General features: G+C 45.1%; 1 protein-coding gene across 1 annotated transcript in view; it reads left to right on the forward strand.

Moving 5' to 3' along the window:
• Window positions 1-19,837: 19,837 nt before the first annotated feature.
• Window positions 19,838-22,156, forward strand: part of ANKRD28 (ankyrin repeat domain 28) — an 84,137-nt gene continuing 81,818 nt past the window's right edge. The window contains exon 1 of the mRNA XM_083577682.1: window positions 19,838-20,291. Coding sequence (XP_083433808.1) covers window positions 20,265-20,291 — 27 coding nt within the window. The 5' untranslated portion in view covers window positions 19,838-20,264. The remainder of the gene's footprint in view (window positions 20,292-22,156) is intronic.

Raw genomic sequence — 22,156 nt, forward strand, 5'->3', positions numbered from 1 at the left:
ACTTTAGAAAATTGACTTTGATGCGAATCACTTAAAACTGAAAGAGGGCAAAAAAAGGAAATGATTGCAAGATAACAAGGTATTAAATGGGCCTGTTCCTCCCTCCCCCCTTTTTTTTGGTCGTTTCAACATTACACAAGATAGAAGGAATTTTCATTAACGAGCAGGGTTTAATTACCAAGATATAAACTAACAGAACACAAAGAGAAAGTTGTGAGTCTCAGAAATGAATTGAGGAATGCTTGACATAAATTAAATGACTTGGAGTCTTAAGATTTTTTAAACACCATCATAATCATTCTGCCCTTACCATGGGATAGTGGTGGTACTTCCTTTTACAACCCAATCCAAAAAGAAGAAAAGCACATGCAAATAGGCATTTGCATGGATCATAAAGTATCAAACTGCAATAATCAGACTGTGCTTGCTACTGTTTACTTTCCATTTGGTGGGTGGCGATAGAAGGCAAAAAATAAGGCTGAATCTATACAGATATAAAAAAACGCTGTGGAAATGCTAAATTTAAAAAATGTAGAATATATGGAATTTGCCATTAGTTCATTGGCACCATCTAGTGTCGCATTTGTATAGTGCACTTAAAACATACTTAAACATATAGTGGATGCTCCAGTTGCAAACGTGATCCATGCGGGAGGCATGTTCGCAACCCGCAGCACCGCGTGTGCACACGCGCAGGTCATGATTCTGTGCATGCGCAAAGCACGATTTAGTGCTTCTGTGCATGCGCGAGCACTGAAACCTGTTCCGGTACTTCCGGGTTCAGCGCGGTGCACAACCCGAAGACACGCAACCTGAAGCGTCTGTAACCCAAGGTATGACTGTATTTGCATCCATATAGCTGAGTCCTTGATCTGTTTCTCCACTATGTCCTCTTCTCAGAACAGATGATTAAAGCTACTTAACATAATATGATTGTTAAGGTGTGGGTGAACATATCAGATGACACAGTGATTCTTCAAACAGCTCTTGTTTATTCACAGGCCAGAACAGAACTGAACTGAAGGGTTCAGCCAGCCTGCTTTTATAGAGCTCAACTACAACGCAACAGTAACCATTTTCTGTAACTATCCAATCACTGAACTATCCAATCACTGATTCAATCCCTTATTTGCATATGTGGACCTGAACTATCTACAGTATCCCCCTGCTGGCCCAGGGTGAGAACTTCAGTACATAACAATGATGGTACTGAAGTGGGCTTTTAAGTTAAGAGAAACACACTCATTTCATTCTATGGGTTTGGGGGAACTGCACAGAGCATGCTGGTCAGTAAATCACACGGTTCAAAGTTAGATTTAACTTTTTATTAGCAAAAGCATGATCTCCACAGACTTGGCTCAGTGTCAGGCCTAATGAGCACAGCAGCTCATTCCCTGTGGGTCTTACTCCATGAAGTCACTTGCCAAGACTAAAGGTCCCTGACTCCACACAACTGTCTATGTCTCCTCCTCTCCAGGGCTTTCTCTGAGTAATCGGAGACTGTGCCTGCATGCAGCCAACCTCTCCTCCGCCCTTTTCTTGCCTCTCCTGGTTCTGGGAGACAGGGAGGAGGGGAGCTTGTCACAGCAGGAGGGGGAGATACCCACAACTCTTCACCAGCCTGACTCATCTCTGCTTCTTGACCTCCTTCCTCCCACTCGCCAGCTTCAGCATCTGATTCTGGACTTCTCTCTGCCACAGACTCTCCCAGCTCACTCAGCCCTGATACCTCTTCAGCTTCTGACACCTCCTCCTCCCCATCTTCTCCCTCTAACTACTTGTCATTGTCCCATCACAACTCCCTGGGCTCTGGGCCTTCTTCCCTTGGTGGCTCCCCAGCTGGTTCCTCCCACCGTTCCTCTGCATCCAACCAGTCCACAACATCTACACTTACAGTAGTACCTCGGGTTACATACGCTTCAGGTTACAGACTCTGCTAACCCAGAAATAGTACCTCGGGTTAAGAACTTTGCTTCAGGATGAGAACAGAAATCGTGCTCCGACGGCGCGGCGGCAGCAGGAGGCGCCATTAGCTAAGGTGGTGCTTCAGGTTAAGAACAGTTTCAGGTTAAGAACGGACCTCCGGAACGAATTAAGTACTTAACCTGAGGTACCACTGTATTTTTCTTGTGGTGTTTCTATGGGAGGGGTAGCCAATTTGATGCCCTCCAGATGTTTTGGACTACAGCCCCCATTATCCCTCACGATTGGCCATGGTGGCAAGGGCTGATGGGAGTTTTAATCCAACAGGACTGGGAGGCATCATACTGGCCAGCCCTGTTCTAAGGGTTCTGCCAAAATCATGTGTTTTCAAACAACCGACTATGATAATTAATATTTAGAAACCGGAATGATGAGCTCTAGAAACCTGCCCTTTAATAATAATAATAAAACCTCAGATGATCAAGATTATTTTAACAGCTGCTAGATCTCATTCTCCATCTCAGGTTATATTCCACAAACGACAGTAGAATTGCAAACCATGCAAATTTCCAGTGCATGACTGCCCAAGAACGGTTTTTTTAAAAAAAGTCCTGTACACCACAACATGACAAAGTACATGAAAAGAATTGCTGCCAACTCAGAATGAGTAATGCTAATCACTATAATTATATTTCTTAAAACTACACTGAACTGTGCCTTTCTTTCATTGCGGGAATGTGAACTAATGAGCTGTGTGTGTGTGTGTGTGTGTATCTCCTGAGGCGGGGAAAAAATGGTGTTGGGATGGTCAGCAGTGATTTCAGCAACTGCTTGTTTAATTATTTCTCACTTTTCTTGCACTGCTGACAGAAAAAGAGGCTGCTTAATTATTGCCTTGTTCATTTAACATATTTTATTTAGGCTTTTCTCAAAAAGAAGCCAACACACAGAAGCCTTGCCCGAGTCTCTTACTGGGCTGACCCGTAGCAAAATCTCCCCCCCCCCTTCAAAACCCTAAATCAGGCTTAATATACCCTTTGTTCTTTGAAATCCCAAGGAGATACATTTCCCCCCAAAGTATGTTAGCATTTCAAAAAATGACAACTCCCCCTGCCCCCCCCCCCAGTTCTTTAATGGGGAATATACCGTATTTTTCGCTCCATAAGAGACACTTTTTTCCTCCTAAAAAGTAACAGGCAATGTGAGCGCGTTTTATGGAGCGAATGGTGCTGCGTAGAGAGGGAGAGCTGCGCAGCGCCCCTTCAGCAAAACAGAAGGTGGAACAGAAGGGGCTCCTTCTGCGCAGCACCCCTTCAGTGAAGCGCTTCTCCTGGCTTCTGCCTTAGCCACGCGCAGCCTCTTCGGGCAGGGGGAGCCTTCATCCCGCTGCCCGGGAGAGGCTGCGCACGGCTATCCCATAAGCCAGGACAGCAAGAGGGATCACTGCGCAGCGAACCCGCTTGCTGTCCTGGGTTCTGCCTTAGCCCCGTGCAGCCTTCATCCCACTGCCCTGAAGAGGCTTGGCGCGGCTATCCCAGAAGCCAGATCCCTCTTGCTGTTCTGGCTTCTGGGATTCATAATATTTTTTTTATTGTTTTCCTCCTCCTAAACAAGGTGCGCCTTATGGTCTGGTGTGTCTTATGGAGTGAAAAATACGGTACTACTCAGGATCGAAATAACACTGTTGTGAGATTGCTGGATGATTACTGCCGATGCGAGTATCATTACAGCTCGTCTCTTGACTAAACAGTAAGTTAAAGGTAAGCGCTGCCTGTCTATTGTGACAGATTCTAACTGTCGGGGTCATTTTGATAGCTGTGAGTTGCTGAATTTGCAGGAATGCCCTAAAACACACATTAAACAAAATCCATAAATAAAGGGTTTTTTTCTGTCTTATGAGCCTAGTCCAAAGCATTAAAAAGCAAAATACAAAATCTTTCCCGTTAAAACAAACAAGCAAACAAACAAACAAACCTTCCCTCACAAAGCATATTCGTACCATTGAAAATTAAATTATTCTCCTAGTTTTACGCTATTATAAAAAGAGCTAGAATGAAGCCCCCGCCCCCCGAGGCTTTGCAGCTGTGACATTGCCCCTAGATACACCACACGACTCTTTAGCCGCATTGATGGCCTTTCTTGCGGCCTTGTCTGCTTGGATTTATTAATTTAGTTGTCTTCGATGCCAACAGGAATGTAAGAGGACGACCTGGCCTGCCCAGGCCCCACAGAAACACTTGAGAACCCCCAGAAAAAAGCACTGCTGCAGGTATAAAAACTGTTAAACCAACTGCATATGTAAAAACCAATTCATGTAACTGTTTGAAACAGAAACATCTCATATATAAAAGCAATTCAATACTGATATCCAGCTGACTGAGTTGTATACAATAGACATTAAGTCAACCTATTTAAATTAATAAACATAACTGTTTAAGGTCCATTTATTTCAATGAGTTCACTCCCAAGTAGTCAGGCAATGTTGGGGTTTTGGTTACCCTTTAACCCCTGGGTGTGAGTGGCTATTGCTCCATTTGTGGAGCACTGCAAAATGTGGGGTTTTCGCTGCAAAATGCCTGCAAAACTTTGGCACTAGTTTTGAGGGGATCCCAGATATTGGTGTTCATAGTTAATGAAGCCATAGGGGATTTCCCTTTTCAATTTTCTCCCAAGCTTCCTATCATCTCTGTAATTGTAACCAAACTGATGGTGATTATATATCTCACTGAAGACAATGTCAACACCCAGGTTTTCTGTCATTCCATGTGGGGATGTAATTACATTTTCAAATCTGTTTTCTCTGTAAGCCACAACAAAACAAAGACAGCATCTCTTCAAAGTAGTAGTGGTTGAGATGCTGAGGTTGGCTGCAGTTGTGATGCCTTGCTTACAATGTTTACACAGAACATGGTATCATGCCAAACCACAATGAGACCAGAAATTGGAAGTCAGTGATGGTTTGATTCCTGTCTTGGCTTGGCTGTGCTACTCAAAACAAGGGAACATGAACTTTAGTCAGCTGGTACTTCACTGCCTTTACACTGTCAATGTAGTTTCCCCAGCAAGTGTCATTTAACACCTCCATGGTCAGATCTGTAATATTGTCTGTGAAAATCCTCCATCTGATTGCTGATGCTGAAAACAGGATTTACCGTATTTTTCGCACCATAGGGCGCACCGGACCATAGGGCGCACCTAGTTTTTAGAAATGGAAATCAATTAAAAAAATCTTTTTCCCCCCAGCCCCAAAGAGCAGCGTACAGGCTACGCACAACCTCTCCCTGCCGGAGGGGTTGCGCACGGCTATGGAACAAGCCAAGGCAGCCTGCGGGATGGATCCCGCTGGCTGCTTTGGCTTCCTCTTTAGCCCCGCGCAATCTCTCCCTGCCGGGAGAGGCTGCGTGGAGCTAAAGAAGCCATAGCCCCATGCAGTCTCTCCCTGCCGGAGGGGTTGCGCGCGGCTATGGCAGAAGCCTGCATTCGCTCCATAGGACGCACACACATTTCCCCTCAATTTTTGGAGGGGAAAAACTGTGTCCAATGGAGCGAAAAATACGGTACATCCTTTGTAAATCTCCGAAGAGAGACACTGATCCACATATACATGGCTGAAAACCTTTTAAGAGAAAGGGCAGAAATATAACTCTCTGAAAGTCAGGAAGGCTCCATGAGATTTTACAAAATTCAAGAATTTTATGAGAATTTGATGAGGTTAGTGAAAAATGGATCTCCAGACTCCTTGAATTTAAGGTTGGAAAAATGAGGATCTAACAAAACTGAAGTGGACAGATCCTTCCATCTCTTTTTAAAGGTAAAAGTACCCCTGACCATTAGGTCCAGTCGCAGATGACTCTGGGGTTGCGCGCTCATCTCGCTCTATAGGCTGAGAGAGCCAGCGTTTGTCCGCAGACAGCTTCTGGGTCATGTGGCCAGCATGACTAAGCCACTTCTGGTGAACCAGAGCAGCGCACGGAAACAGTGGCGTAGCGTGGGTTGTCAGCACCCGGGGCAAGACAAGTAATTTGCGCCCCCTAACCCGTGGATTTGCGCCCCCTAACCCTAACCCCCAGATGTTGCGCCCGGTGCGGCCGGCCCCCCCTGCACCCCCCACGCTACGCCACTGCACGGAAATGCCGTTTACCTTCCCGCCAGAGCGGTACCTATTTATCTACTTACTTGCACCTTGACATGCTTTCGAATTGCTAGGTGGGCAGGAGCTGGGACTGAACAATGGGCACTCACCCCGTTGTGGGGATTCGAACCGCCAAGCTTCTGATAATCAAGCCCTAGGCTCTGTGGTTTAGACCACAGCGCCACCTGAGTCCCTCCATTCTCTATTTAGGACTAACCAATTCAGACTGCAGTCTTGTATATACTTATCAGGGAGAAATCCCCATGGAATTCAGCGCAGCTCACTTCTGAGCAATATACAGTTATTGCATCACAAACTCACATTATAAATTGTGACAGCAGGGCCCCCTTCTGAACAATGTTAATACACTTTAGGTTCTAAGTGTTAATAAAACTACAATGTTTAATTGTCCACTGTTTCTTGGCAAGGGGGAAGGATGGGGAGAAAACCAGAACTTGCCACTGTGACATCTCATTGGCCACACCTCTGTGACCTCATTGCAACCTCACCAGCTTGAGGGAGCACTAACCACCACAGTACAAATCAATACAGTGGCACCTCGGGTTAAGTACTTAATTCGTTCTGGAGGTCCGCTCTTAACCTGAAACTGTTCTTAACCTGAAGCACCACTTTAGCTAATGGGGCCTCCTGCTGCCACCGCGCCGCCAGAGCACTGATCTCTGTTCTCATCCTGAAGCAAAGTTCTTAAGGTACTATTTCTGGGTTAGTGGAGTCTGTAACCTGAAGCATATGTAACCTGAAGCATATGTAACCCGAGGTACCACAGTATAGCATTTGCCCACAAAGAGCGATATGCAGAGGTAATTAACACATGAACAATGCAATAGTCCCTCTGAGTCCAAAGAGAAAACTAGAAGTGCATGGAGCTTCGTAAGCAGCCAATCCTAACATTAACAAAACAAACAAACAAACAAACAAACAAAAACCACCAAAGTAATGGGCACTTCAGAGCTGTTTCTTTGCAACACTTGTAGTTGCAAACCAGCATGACAATGGCAAACTTATCATTTGCACCTTGAAGGATAAAGACCTGCAGCCACGACACAAGTATAATAAATAATGCCATATGCACACAAACTTATTCCCCATCCCCCAGCTAATTAGTCATACATAGACATTATTTCCATTTCCATTATGCAAGGTAATAAGAGCTGAGAAATACTATTGAGCTTTCAGTCCTTCTGGGCTGCACCGACCCACGCATGGGGGGGGGGTTTACACTGACTCATAATTCCACCACCTCCAACACACTTCTAGATCAGTTAATTGTATCTAAAGTACAGATAAAATGGAGTACCAAATGACCTCATTAAAGACCTTGCGTGTGCAGGCTGATGCTAATCTGACTTTCACCAGACCTGCATTATCTACATCAGTAAGATGCAGGAATTGGCACAGGCCACCCTGGTTGTCTTGTGATGGGAACTTGGAGCTGTTGTGTAAGCAAGAGCTCTCCTAGGCACTTAAAGGAAAGCTTGGTGAGCACACAGGGCTGTAGATGCAGAGCTGCCCCCTCAGTAAAAGAGAACATGGCATACATATTAAGAATTCCTCTTCTTGCAAGAAGCTGATTGATCTGTGTTGACTGCGTTGAAAGTAGTTCACTGGATTTTCTGATCTGTTTTATCTGAATTAAGCAGTTTAAAAAACAACAACCCTAAATGCAACAAAAGCTGGACATTCCAAGATGAACAAGGAAGGAAATGAAATCACTACAAGGAATCCATAGCTATATACTTCACATTCCTGGGAGCCAAACTAGGCTTTGGACAAAAGTGTTTGTTTCATCCTTAATAGACTATCGTGGCTGCAGTCTGGAACGTATTTACCCGAGAGTAAGCTCCACTGAAAAAAAGTGGGACTTTCTTCTAAGTTAGTATGCACACTAGTGCACTCAAATGTTTTGCCTTGCTTCAGGTAGGAAAGATCAAATACATCTTTTTCAGACAATAAATACTGTGAAGAACTGATGAGGCATATATACTGTTGGGCAAGCAAGTCCTGAGAACGCCGGAAGTAAGATTTGGAAGTATGCATTCTGTGACAGGCTTAGCCTTCAGAAGAAAAATAATAATAATAAATAAATACATGTTATACTCACTGTTAGGAACTAACTGTCTGGAGCCCAAGAGGCAGACGGTCTATGGATTCAGTCAATATTTTAGCTTTCACACCATACGCCTGCATATTTCTCTTCTGTGACAATGCGCATGGGACCGGACTTTGATTGGCTCTGCTCTCGCTGACTGCGTCTTTTTTCCTTTGCATCCTTTTATGTATAAATAAAATGCCTGGCCATCGGACACGCTTCCTAGAACAAATGGGAGTTGTAGTTTGGCAACAACTGTGGAAGGCCAAAGATAGTCCTGTACAGGGAAGTTTGTAGTGTTTGATGTCTTACTGTGTTTTAATTTGCTGGAAGCCGCCCAGAGTGGCTGGGGTAACCTAGTCAGATGGGCGGCATATAAATATATGTGTTTATTATTATTATTATTATTATTATTATTATTATTATTATTACAGTCATACCTCATGTTACGTTTGCTTCAGGTTGAGCATTTTCAGGTTGCGTCCTGCGGCAACCCGGAAGTACTGGAAAGGTTTCACCGCTCGCGCATGCGCAGACGCGCAAAATGATGTCACACAGATGCGCAGAGGTGGGTTGTGTTCCTTCCAGGTTGCAAACGGGCCTCCGGAACGGATCCCATTCGCAACCAAAGGTACCACTGTAGTATTATTATTATTATTATTATTATTATTATTATTATTATTATTATTATTATATTCCCCACACCTGCATTAGTGCAAGGAGTTCCACATGTACAACAGGACTTTTGCCACTTATCTCTCCACACACCTTACACACCTCCTTATCTGTTGTAGGGGTTTTCCCCAACCATCCGAAGCTGGAGGAGGGGGAGAGAAACTCCTTCCGCACACAGGGTGTCTTCATTGGATACACCCCACAGTGTTTTAGGCTGCAACCCAATTCACATTTACCTGGTGGCGTATCCTATTGAGCTCAACAAGGCTTACTTCCATGTAGATATGTATCTGATTCCACGGTCAAATAGATGTTCTATGCCCTTTGAGAGAGATCGCTTTTTACGTGCTATATCTGCTCAAAAGCTGATTAGAATTTAAATCAAGAATGTTAAGTTGTCTGACATCTAGGCAACTTATCAGACATCTTAGGCAGTTTTTCTCAGACAGCTACATAGAGTAAAGAAGGAAATGTAACAAAACATTTTTACAGCTAATTGTAAATGAGGAGGATACAGAGATTTTGATCTGATCCTCCCTTCTTGTTTCTGTTCGGCGTTCTGTTAAATCTCTTAGCATGAACAAAGAGAGATCATTGTGGAAACAGGAACAGGTTTGTCAGGGGGGGAAATGCAAAGATAAGTAAAAATGGTTTGTCTGCTTGCCTGTGCTGCCATTAGTCGTCCCCCCCCCCCCGTCATGGCAGTGCTTTTATCTTCTCTGAAAATCCACACAATGGCACCTGCTTGACAAATAATATTCATCATAGACATACATTTATAAGAGATGCCCATCTTTTGCCAGAGGCTCTTTAGCTCTTGCGATCGTATTTATCTGAGAAGACGTACAGCAGTGTAACTCTGTGCATGCATAAACATATTTAACAGTTTCTATCAAGAAAAAATGGCACAGTTTTGTTAACAGTGCAATGCTATATGTGTCTATGCAGAAGCAGGTATGGGATTGTAGTCTAAATATCTCTTCTTGGTGCTATTGTATTGTTATGTGCTAGCAACTTCTGTGCACTAAGAAATTCTGGGGGTATTGTTACAGGGCTTAGTTTATTTGATGGGAGAGCACAGCAGTCTCTTTGTAATTATTTATTTTACAGAACTACAGAGAATAGTGGAAGCAAACTGCACTCTACTACAAGCATCAAATTGCCGAATTTTGCATCAGAATTCCAGAGATCGACTGTCCGTTCGACTTCCGAAACGTTTGACTTCCAAAGCACGACTTCTGGTTGACTGCAGGGAGCTCCTGCAGCCAATCAAAAGTCGTGGAAGCCCCTTCGGACATTCAGCTTCCAAAAGAACGCTTGAAAACCGGAACACTCACTTCCGGTTTTCAATCATTTGTGAGCCGAAACGTATGAGTTCTGGGGCGTTTGAGAACTGAGGTACAACTGTATAGGTTTAGAACAGTGGTTTGCAGAAGGACATACAGTGGTACCTTGGGTTACATACGCTTCAGGTTACATACGCTTCAGGTTACAGACTCCGCTAACCCAGAAATAGTACCTCGGGTTAAGAACTTTGCTTCAGGATGAGAACAGAAATCGTGCTCTGGCGGCGTGGCGGCAGCAGGAGGCCCCATTAGCTAAAGTGGTGCTTCAGGTTAAGAACAGTTTCAGGTTAAGAACGGACCTCTGGAACGAATTAAGTACTTAACCCGAGGTGCCACTGTAGTTCAGAGATTGCAGAGGGGAGAAGCTGGGAAATATTGGAAGAGGAACAGCAGGAAGAAGGAACACCAGAGAAGAGAGAGCTGACAGACTCAGTGTCTTTGAAGAGCATTCCTGAGCCCCCTTCTTCCAGAACTAGGCGGGCGGGCACTGAGAGAAGCCAAATGGAAAGCTTAGAGACAGAAAGCACAGATCAGCTGGCCCAGGGCTGACATATGAAAAGAGAGCCAAAGGGGGGGGGGTTGGGCTTTACTTGGAGTAACACCATTTCTAGAGAGAGACAGTATTCCTTTGTCTCTTGCTGTGATTATTGAATAAACTAATAGGTAAGAACTCTTCTACTTTTATATCTGCTTCTTTGCTGCCACCGATTCCCCAAAGCCTGGCAGCACCACAGCAAAGCATGCACTACAACCTACTTACTCTACTGGCTACAATAAAGTGCTTCTTCGATGTGGGAAGAAGGTCCTGCGGACACCAGGGAAGACCTGTGCAGGCACATGTGTGCCGATGAACACCATATTGTATACCCCTGAAAGCACCTAAATGGATGGTGTAATTGTCTGATTCAGCACAACAGCTTCCTCTATCTCCATATCCACAAGCCTGCACCCCAGTTTCCATCTAACCCCGGCGAGAAATGTTCAGCTCATCGCCCCTTCCTCTCTGACTGCTTTTTGGTATTTCTTTGCCTGTCTACTCACTTGAAAGGGCGTCAGTTCTGATGGGTATATCGCTTGTCAAAACCTAGGGAGCGCTTCCAGCTATCAGGAGACTTATTTCATGCCATTATTAACTATTGATGAGACGTCAAGAGGTTATATATTATCCAGCAATCAGCCTTAAATATATATATTTGTATAAATATATATATATATTTGCTGAAATTATTTGTGGCTGGAGGTTTTTCTAAAAAGAAAAGCTCCATCGTCCTTTCGCTTCAGTTATATTTAGTGACTTTGTTATTCAGGTGGTTTCAAAGCACAACAAAAAACATGCTGCTTATATTTTGGATTCTACAACTTAGTTAATGTGTAGGTTTTGTGGTTGGGAGTTAGAAAAGGGGACAGAGGTGGGCGAAAGAAATGCCCCAGTATATTAGGAAACATCATTAGGAAAAAGAGCATGACCACCAAAGGCTAGACTGAATGCCTCTTGTATTGCATACAAGCCTAATGACCATCTCCACTTGGAAGCTCAGACATTGACTCTAGCATTGAATTTCACAGGTTTTGCGCACCTTTCAGCATCTCACCTGGCAGAAAAGAACTTAAGTTTTTACAGTCCACAAAGCTTTGTTTTGGGAAGAGAACTCTAATTCCCATATACAAAAATGATGGACCTTGGTTTGATTAAGACAAGAAGTGACACATAGTGAAAAGGTGCTGTTCTGAAAAAGGCATATGAAAAGGTGACAGATTTGACCAAAAATAAAAATGCTATTATGGTCTAGAGAACCAATGTAATTGGAAGATGTTATGGTACAGACCCCATTATAATTGGAAGCTATGAGTGTCAAAAGCAAATTGGTGGCGCCTGAGAAAGCAATCGCTGTGCTGGAAACCACTGTCACTTTGCAGAAAAGGAAGCCATTTGAGGACCCCCCCCCCCGCAAATTGTTACAAAATTAGAATGCTGTCCCTGCAAAAAAGCACATCTCTGACAATGCAACTACAGTGATTTACTGATGAATAAGTCATTATAATTTTTTTTAAGAGTCCAATTTTAAATATAGTCTTATTACACAAACATGGTTTCTCTCTGTAGCTTGAAAAAGGAATCAAACCGTTCTCATATAGGCTGCTAAACCTTTGCAGAAACAATGTGGGTGAAAAATATAAACGCTATATAAATAATATTTTCTGTATTCATGTGTTTTGAACAATGGGCAATTGTCATCCATAGTATAAGAACAGCATTACTATATTTACAGAGCAGTTCTGTGTATTCACACACAGTAATAAGTTGCAGAGTGTTCAAAGCAATTTACTCCCAGCTAAGTTGTGTACACAGGATTGTGCTGTCAAACCAATTTGTTGCGGAAAGAGAAAAAAAATCTGAATTGCTTTGAGAGCCTTATATTTATTATTTATTTCTCTAAACTTTTGGGAATCAAGATACACTAAAAGTGTTTCACAAATATTTATAATATACAGTAATCAAATAAAACAACAGACAATTACAGCAGCTGATTTAAAAATGAAGTCCTATGTGTTCTTATTCAGAAGTACCGTAAGTTCCACTATGTCCAGTGACGCTTACACCTTAGAAGGGATGGGAGAGAAATTTGATTTTGTTGGCATTTCATGAGAAAATATCTAATTCATACTTCTCAGACCACAACGTGAGCCGAAGCACAACTATACTTTGCTGTTTACACTTCTCTGAATTTTGAGATGCAATTCTCCTACCAAACAGTGTTTATATTAGGGGAAATATATTGCATATATTAGTGAAAATAACATAGAAAAAAGCATTACATTAAGAAAAATTGCTTGCAAAAATGTGTCAATCCCTCAAAACTGCATATAAATATATGCATATTGGGAGGAATTTGCACTAAATGCTGTTAATTTATTCACTGACATACTGATGAATTTTCATGAAAATTTAAAAACAAAACAAAAATTGCAAATTGCTGCCCAAATGTGGATAACTGACTTTAAGGTTAGAAAATGAGAAAGCGAGATGAACTGAAACCAACATATTCATTAATCTCACACCTTAGTATGTGTGTTTAGGACTGCAGCCAAAGAGAAGGAACTAAAAGATGCCCACTGAAGCAAAATTGTTTTTATACCCTGCCTTGAAGCAGAAAAAAGAAGGGGGCAGGAATATCATCCTTCGATGGCTATTCCACAATCTTGGTGCCACCACTATCTTTTGAATCCACCCAAGGCACATTTATCTGAGAGGCAGACCTTAGATGTGGCACAGAGTTCCTGGACAGGTTTGTCTAGGGAGAGGTAGTTCCTATGATTATCTGGTCCCAGTTTAATGCTTTCAAGATCAAAGCCAGCAAGTTTAATTTATCCCAGAAATAAACTGGCCACCAGTGGAATCTGGTTCATATCAAGATCTGGCTTGATATCAACAGATAGGAGTGAAGAGTCCCAGAAAAAAAATATAAAAACCCTGGCAGCTGCATTCCAGACCAAGTGAAATTTCTGGACTTTCCTGAAGGGCAGCCACGTTTCAACAGCTAGTGTTAAATAAAAGGTACTATTAATTCATAACAAGCCTATAAAACCATGTTGTTTACATAAATAAATGCAAACTGATGTGAAGACATTTTGGGTTCAGTCTCAAAAGTTGTGTCGTCGTCCTGTCCCGTCTCCCCCCCCCCCCGGTCAATTGTAGTACATATAATCAATTTTTTCGGTTGTAGCACACGTTGATTAAGGATATCTGCAGAAAGAATGCCTAGCCTTTTGCAAAATTTTGTGGATCTGTTCTACCAGGAGCACAGCAGTTTGCTGAGTTTTTGGCAGCAGAACACATCTGCCTATGGAGTAATGCATGTGGAATGATGCATGTGCCCCATGTGGCAGCCAGCACATAAGCTTAAGCACTAGAGTCCATGTGAACAGCCTCCTGCAGCTCTTGAGACTGGCCTGGGCACCATGATAACGAATTATTTGTAGTTAAATATATGCTGTGGGTTAAACCACAGAGCCTAGGACTTGCCGATCAGAAGGTCGGCGGTTCGAATCCCCGCGACGGGGTGAGCTCCCATTGCTCAGTCCCTGCTCCTGCCAACCTAGCAGTTTGCATGCACCTCAAAGTGCAAGTAGATAAATAGGTACCGCTCTGGCGGGAAGGTAAACGGCATTTCTGTGCGCTGCTCTGGTTCACCAGAAGCGGCTTAGTCATGCTGGCCACATGACCCAGAAGCTGTACGCCGGCTCCCTCGGCCAATAAAGCGAGATGAGCGCCGCAACCCCAGAGTCGGCCACGACTGGACCTAATGGTCAGGGGTCCCTTTACCTTTTTATATGGCCAAATGACAGTCAGCTGGAACGGTGTCTTAACTGTGTTTCATTATAACCCAGTACAGAGGCTTTCAACATTTTTGAGTCCACAGCTCCCTTGACCAGCTACATTCTTTCTGTGGCACCCCTGTGGGGCTCAGGAGTCCAGCCCTTTGACTGCAGAGCTGGCAGCCCTCACCCTTTTTCGAACACCCTCCCTTGTGGAGTGTTCCCTCAGCCTTCTCTCCTCTCCTCTCTCCTTAGGAATCCTCCGGGCATCTGCAGCTGCCACCCCTGGACTCTGAGCTGCCCCCCCAAAGAGAGATGCCTCCTCACTTTGCCCCACAGGGGCCTGGGGAGCACCCCCTGGCCAGCTCCAGAGGCACCATTCACCTGGGTAGCTTGTAGCCAGGGCTGTTGCAGCAAACAGTTGTGTAAGCATTTGAGAGGAAGAGGGCATCAGAGGAGGGAGGGAAGGAAAGAGGGACAGAGGCCAGCATTGCCCACAGCACCCCTGACCATCATTCGAGGCACCTCAGGGTGCCCCGGCACCCTGGTTGAAAACCACTGACCCAGTATCTATTAAAGGAAATGGGGACCTGGATATTAATTTTAAGCATGTAATTGTGGTGAAGGCGTACATTGTTGTACGATTACAAATTAGGATAGGAGAGGGTTAATGGAGCCAGAAATAATAGTCCTAGCAAATCTGCCAGGCGTAATTTTGGATGGGAAATCCATAGATTAATAGCCCAGGATATGCAGGTGATGTGCCTCCATGGGAGATGATGATTATACAATTGCTCTTAAAAGCTCTATTTTCCTTAAGTCTTCTCAATAAGGAAAAAACAGACCTTGCCCCCATGTCCCACTGAAGAATGGCGTAATGTGAATGATGTAATATGTCACAGGAAAGGGAGCAAAGGGCAGACTGCAGTTTTTGAGTGCGACACAAAGGCAAAGGCAGAGAGAGAGCTGGGTTTTGGTGGATGTAAACTAAAAGCGGCAGGGGGGGCTGCCTCTCTGGATACGAGATGTGGGGCAGTGGATTCGTTCGGAGTTGTTATGTATTGAGTTGAATAGGATCCAAACTGCAGCAGTCTAATTGGTCCTAGAACAATAGGATCCAAACTGCAGCAGTCTGATTGGTCCTAGAACAATAGGATTCAGAATGCAGCAGTCTGATTGGTCCTAGAACAATGCAGCAGTATGATTGGTCGGCAGGAGCCACCCAATCCAGCTCCAGATAGAAGTGAATCCACAACCTGATTGGCTTACAGGAGAAGTCCGGAATTAGCCAATCACGTGCAGCCCATTGTGTAAATAATGTATATAAAGCAGATACTTTGAGGGGACTTCCATTCGTCCTCACCACTATGAGCTGAATAAAGAGCATGAAATCACTTTGCGACTCTGAGTATATTTCAGGAGTGTTAAGCTGTACCTCCACCTATGTTCCAGCTGCATTTACTACCTGACTCCACAAACTGCCCTCCACTGAAGGAACACATTTGTTGTCCCCAGTCCCAATGTCCCTGCTTCTGCTGGTGTCTCGTCCAGACCCCTCTGTTTGGCAGTAGGTCTGTAGGGAGAAAGTATGCAGTGACACAGAGGAGCTAATGGCCACTCAGCCAAACGCAGTGAAGTCCCTCCTTGAGATCTTTTGTCCAGGGCATGGGTCAGCACTCCCCATTCCTCCTCCACATGTCTGGAACATGGGGAGGGCAAATTCTGAAGGGGCTTTCAGTAAAATGTTTACAGGATGTGGCTTGTGGTCCTTGTCTACTCTGAGAAATATTTTGTGTTGGATCCGAGTGCCTTGTGAGACTCTACTATTTATTCTGGATCAGAGTTCAGCTGCACAGTGTTGAAATGTATCCTTGTCCTTGATCAAAACAATAAGAGCCTCCTGCTGAGCAGTCCATGGTAGCTGCTCTTGCTTGTATTAGCATGGTGAATCAGAAATAAATGAAGAGTGAATGTGGTTATATCCTTTAAGTGCCCAAAATAAAGAATTTGATACAGAGCTTTATTGAATGTGTTGATCCCGGAGAAGGCCAGAAACAAAGAAGGTAAGGTGATACCTGCAGACTAACCTATGGTGGTAAGAGCAATTAAAGGTATTATCTTACTGCCTTTGTGTACTCTCAAAATCCAGCAAACACAGACAAGTAAAGCTAGAACTAGACTTCGGATATTTTTTTGCCTGTAAAAGAGCCTCCAACTCTTTAAAGGCTGATTCCTCGAACAGGATTCAGAACTTCAGCTTTTAATTAATCAGGAAGAATTAACTAGCCACTGTTGTTGTTTTTAAAATACATTTTATTTTGTACTGTAGAACAATAGTTTGGATGATATGCCACCTTGGCACCCTTAAATAATTTGAAATTATCAAGGACAGCCAACTTAGTTTAACAACTGAACTGAGGGGGGGGAACAGGAAGTACCATACACTACTGGGATGGGGACACGAGTGGCGCTGTGGTCTAAACTACTGAGCCTCTTGGGCTTGCCGATCAGAAGGTCAGCGGTTTGAATCTGCGCAACAGGGTGAGCTCCCGTTGCACTGTCCCAGCTCCTGCCAACCTAGCAGTTCGAAAGCACACCAGTGCAAGTAGATAAATAGGTACTGCTGCGGCGGGAAGGTAAACAGCCTTTCCATGTGCTCTGGCTTCTGTCACAGTGTCCCGTTGCGCCAGAAGTGGTTTAGTCGTGCTGGCCACATGACTCAGAAAGTTGTCTGTGAACAAACACCGGCTCCCTCGGCCTGAAAGTGAGATGAGTGCCGCACCCCATAGTCGCCTTTGACTGGAGTTAACCATCTAGGGGTCCTTTACCTTTTACCTTTTACATACAACCAGTCAGGTGTTGGCTGTGCCTGTCTCTGGCTCTGTCTACTGTTGAGCTCCCTGGCTTCTGTCCCACCAGTCCCAATAGGGGTCCTTTACCTTTACCTAACCTTATACACTACAACGTGTTTGAATGTTTCATTATATTTTAGATTTCCTTATTTCAAATACATATCACTGAGCATTTTTTTTAAAAAAAATGGCATTCTTCACGTTTTACAGGTGAATAATGAGATTTTTTTTAACTTGCAGTTTTACTTGCCCAGAAGACCATGCCACTATTCTGCAGATCACCCCAGAAACCTAATACTGTATATCTTGATCTACCTTCTCCCACCAGTCTTCCTTCTCCTGCTGTCAACCAAAACTGCAGAACAGAACTACATTCAACCTTACTTATTCCTGGTTTTTCCAGTTATTCATTTTAGACTAATTGCCTTTGAACGTGACTACATACATTGCTTCCCACTCAGGATTCTCTGAACGGCGACAGATTCCAGGGACAGCAGTACTTTAATTTTGGTTTCTTTTGGAGGACAGCACTGGAGAGTTAGTGTTTTGAAATATTTGCCCGTTTACAGAAATACAAATAGAACAGAGGTCAAGGCAAGCAGCATTTCATTCGTGACAGCAGATGCACTACCAACAAATTATTTTCCTTCCTTCCTTCTTATTATATGAATTTATATTTTATCCTTCAGATAAATACCAATGCTGTTTTACAATACAAAACACCAACATATGCACTAGATGAATCTCATTAAGAAGAATATTCCATAATTGGGGCACCACTTAACCACTATCACAGATAGCAGGGGGAGCTATAGAAGGATCTCAGATCAAACACTGGAGCCCTCACTGTATCCATGTGATGACATGCATACTGAGCATTCATCCTGTTTCACTTGCTAAGCTTTCAGAGAGGTAAGATTATATATGGTCTTTTATTGAATTTTAATTCTGATTTCTTTACAGGAAGATTATGGAATAAGCATTCATCCTGATTTGCTTCTGAAGTGTTTAAATGTCTTCCTGTTAATAATTTGTTCAGCCTACAATTCTATGCGTTTTCTTGTCACTTCCCTAACTACATAGGGACGCGGGTGGCGCTGTGGTCTAAACCACTGAGCCTTGGGCTTGCCGATCGAAAGGTTGGTGGTCTGAATCCCCGCGACAGGGTGAGCGCCCGCTGCTTGGACCCAGCTCCTGCCAACCTAGCAGTTCAAAAGCACCCCAAAAAGTGCAAGTAGATTAATAGGTACCGTTCCAGTGGGAAGGTAAACAGCATTTCTATGCGCTGCTCTGGTGTCAGTGTTCCATTGCGCCAGAAGCGGCTCAGTCATGCTGGCCACACGACCCGGAAAAACTGTCTGTAGAGCAGACAAACGCCAGCTCCCTTGGCCTGTAAAGCAAGATGAGCGTCGTAACCCCAGAGTCATTTGCGACTGGACTTATTTCCATAAAAGTGAATTTGGTATAGTAGGGCAACAGAGCACTTTAATACACTTTTGATTGTGCAAACCTACATTTCCAGACATGCACTTGAAGGCCTTCTGCAAAATACTGACAGTCAGCATGTGCTCTCAGTCAATTTACATACAGTACAATTTCTCATGTGTTCAAAGGAGTTTATGGAAAATAAGCTCTGTAAATCCAGTCACCCCATGTTTTTCCAAGGTGCTTACAGCATTGTTGCTGCCAAGTTTATTTATTTCACATATATACATACACACATCCAAACTTGGGTGGCTATTACAATCCAGTTATCTCAGGATGAAGAAACCCCCTTCTAAGAATTAGAATTATGAAAACATCCACCCAGCCATTTCCAACCTATACAACCTACCCACCAAATTAACATGATCACAATTCTCACATGATGATTTCAGCTCTCATGGGGCAGCCTGGCCACTTGCAACTTTAATAACCTATTTCGGCTAAGCCTTCTCATCCCGTGTGGAAGCAGTAGCTTGCCATCAGCCACAGGGGAACTCCTATCATCTTGTGCAGTTGCTAAAAATACGTTCTCTTGGGAGCCATAGTGAATTTTGACTGAATTTCCATGAGTCGTGCTTTTAAAACCTGAACTGAGACCTATCGATTTCCAGCTGGGAAACCATGCACTAACTATAACGAATCAGCTGCAGAGGTATGAATCGGACTCTGCCTAAACCTGGATAGGGAGGCTGCAGGCAATAATACATTATAAAGGGTTCCACGGTGAAGCCCAGGAAAGGGCGACACACCTCCACCTTGCCCTCACTAATCTCATCTCCCCAGCCCTCCTTCTCCCAGAAGCCACTGGCACATCTTTCGCGCCCAGCGCGCGCACTCTTTCTCTCTCTGTCTCTGTGCCGACCCTCCTCTCTCCCTCACCTTCATTCCTGCCAATCACACGCGCACTCCCACCCGCACACGCCAACCTGCCTTCCAATCAGCCTCGGCGCTCGGCGCGCCGCGCCCCGCGCCCAATCACCGCCGCCTTTTGGTGGTGAGTGACGGGCATCGCGACCCTCATCAGGAGGGCGTTAGGGAGAAGAAAGGGGAGGGGCGGATCAAATCGACTCTCTCTCCGTGCCACATTATACCCTTTAGTGAAAGGGCAAGATTGAAAGAGAGAAATACTCTGTGTGTTTTAGCGGACAGGAGTGGAAGAGGAGAGGGGGCGGGGCGAAGAGGTACCTCACGCTCTCGCCCCCGCCCGGCCCCATCCGCGCGCCTCGCAGCAGAGGCAGCCGCCGTCGCCGCGCCAGGAGGCGGGGGCGTGGCCGGGGGCGTGGCCTGCCGAGCACGGGCTGAGCGGCCCAGGCGCTGAGGAGGCGGGGCTGCCGAGGGAAGGAGTCGTTGGCGGCGGCGGAGAGGAATAGCAGCGGTGGCCCGTGAGGAGGCGGGGTAGTAGTAGCGGCGGCGGCGGCCTCGCCATGGTTTTCCTCAAACTACGCGAGCAGGTGGGTGCCTCAAGCGCGGCGGCGGCCTTGCCTTCGCCGCCCTCAGCCTTAACGTTTTCTGAGGGGGCGAGTCCCCTTCTTTGGTGAGGGTGACAGGCTGGGGGGCGGGAGAGGCACTATGGCGGCATTAGGGACGGACGGAGGTGGGTGGGGATGGCGTGGCCCCGCCGTGGCCCTTTCTCTCTCTCAAAGACTTCCGGCGTGGTGGTGACAGGGTGCGTGTGTGGCTGAGGGAATACGGGCCGGAGGGCGTTGCTTCCCCCCTCCCCCCCGTGCGCGCGTGTGTGGCGGCAGTGTGCGCGCCCGCCTGCTAGGAAACGGCGGGGGGGGGAGTGGTGTTGCTGTTGCTGCTGCTCACTCCTCCCCACCCCCTTTCCCCTTTACCTCCTGGTACCTCCTGGCTCCTCCTCCTTTCCCAGGTCTACTCTGTGGCTCAGGCCTAACAGGTGGCAGCGAGTCGTTTTCCCTCTCCACCCCCGCCCCCACCGCCACATTCCTCCTCCTCTCCTTTCCCGGTGTACTCGTGTGCTGAGAGCCCCCCCCCCCGGCACATGCACGCACGCCCCCTTTATTATGCCGTACGGCTCTGCTCGCCAGCTCCCTGCACACACTCACACACGGTGTATAAAGGTGCAAGCAGACAACACACACACACATCTCTATATCTATATATGCATTTCGGCCTTCTGTGCTTGCACCTTTATGTACTCCTCTGCAGGCGGTTGCGCAGATTGGACAAAGTGGTACCCCTTTGCCCTACATGGCCGTGGCTGAAACTGCTGGGAGCACTAGGAAGAGCCATGGTGGGTCTCAGAGCAAAGGTCCGCCTAGAAGTATTCCCCCCCCCCCCGCGTTTCAGTGGGGGCCAACTAGGGGTCTCTGGGAATGCCGCTAATGGGAGCTTGTTCTATTTCTGACATAAAAAAGGGTTTCTTCCATCCCAGTGTCCGATATTGGAGGACCCCACCAGAAGGCACCATTTAATTTAACATGGACAGTCTGATATCACTCGGTGTTGTACATGTATCTAAGGGGCTCAAATAACATACTGGCATGCCTTCCAGCCTGATCTATTTAAAATGATACTCATCTTTCTCTCTAGCACTCATGCCCTTAACTCTCTCATATCCTAGTCCATTTTAATATTACATTTGTGGCCCATCACTCAAAGGCCTTGATTTCGTGTGGCTTACAAAGGCCCGTTTCATTTTGTTTTCATCGCAACCCCCTGAGAGAGATCTGGCTGGCTAAAATTTAGTGACTTGTGCTGTCTACACACTATACCTTTAAAACGCATGCTTTCCCTCAAAGAATTTTCAGCACTGTAGTTTAAGGGCTGGTGGGAATTCTGAGGAGTAAACTACAGTGCCCAGAATTCTTTGAGGGTAGGAGTGTGCTTTAAATGTATACTGTGTGTACACAGCCTTGGCTGTTTTGTGTTGACTTTTGTGGATGAGCAGAGATCTGAACCCAATCTTCCCTGTTGCTAAGGCAGCATTAATCACCACACTCACTTCTACCGCAACAGACATATCTGCTTCTATAGTTTCCATTTGCAGAACAATATAATTCTATATTCATTTCGTTAGCTGATGTATGAAGGTCAGAAAGATCCAAATTTTGCAGTGTTTAAGTGTCTGCTTGTCTCTCTCTGCCTCCCATTAATGTACCTTTTGTAAAGTTTTTCCTCAGAAGTTCTTTGCTAGTGGGAAACATTGGCTTGGGTTTTTTCTTGTTAGATTGTAGACTCGTATCTAGATAGATTTGCTACATAGCAAAGATTTTCATTTATCACAGCCATGCTTTTACTGCGTATCTCACCACCTCCTTTTCTAGCCTTGACTTGTTGAATGCTGGCTTGCTTA

Source organism: Podarcis filfolensis (genome assembly GCF_964270895.1).
Source record: "Podarcis filfolensis genome assembly, chromosome: 12".
Classification (NCBI taxonomy): domain Eukaryota; kingdom Metazoa; phylum Chordata; class Lepidosauria; order Squamata; family Lacertidae; genus Podarcis; species Podarcis filfolensis.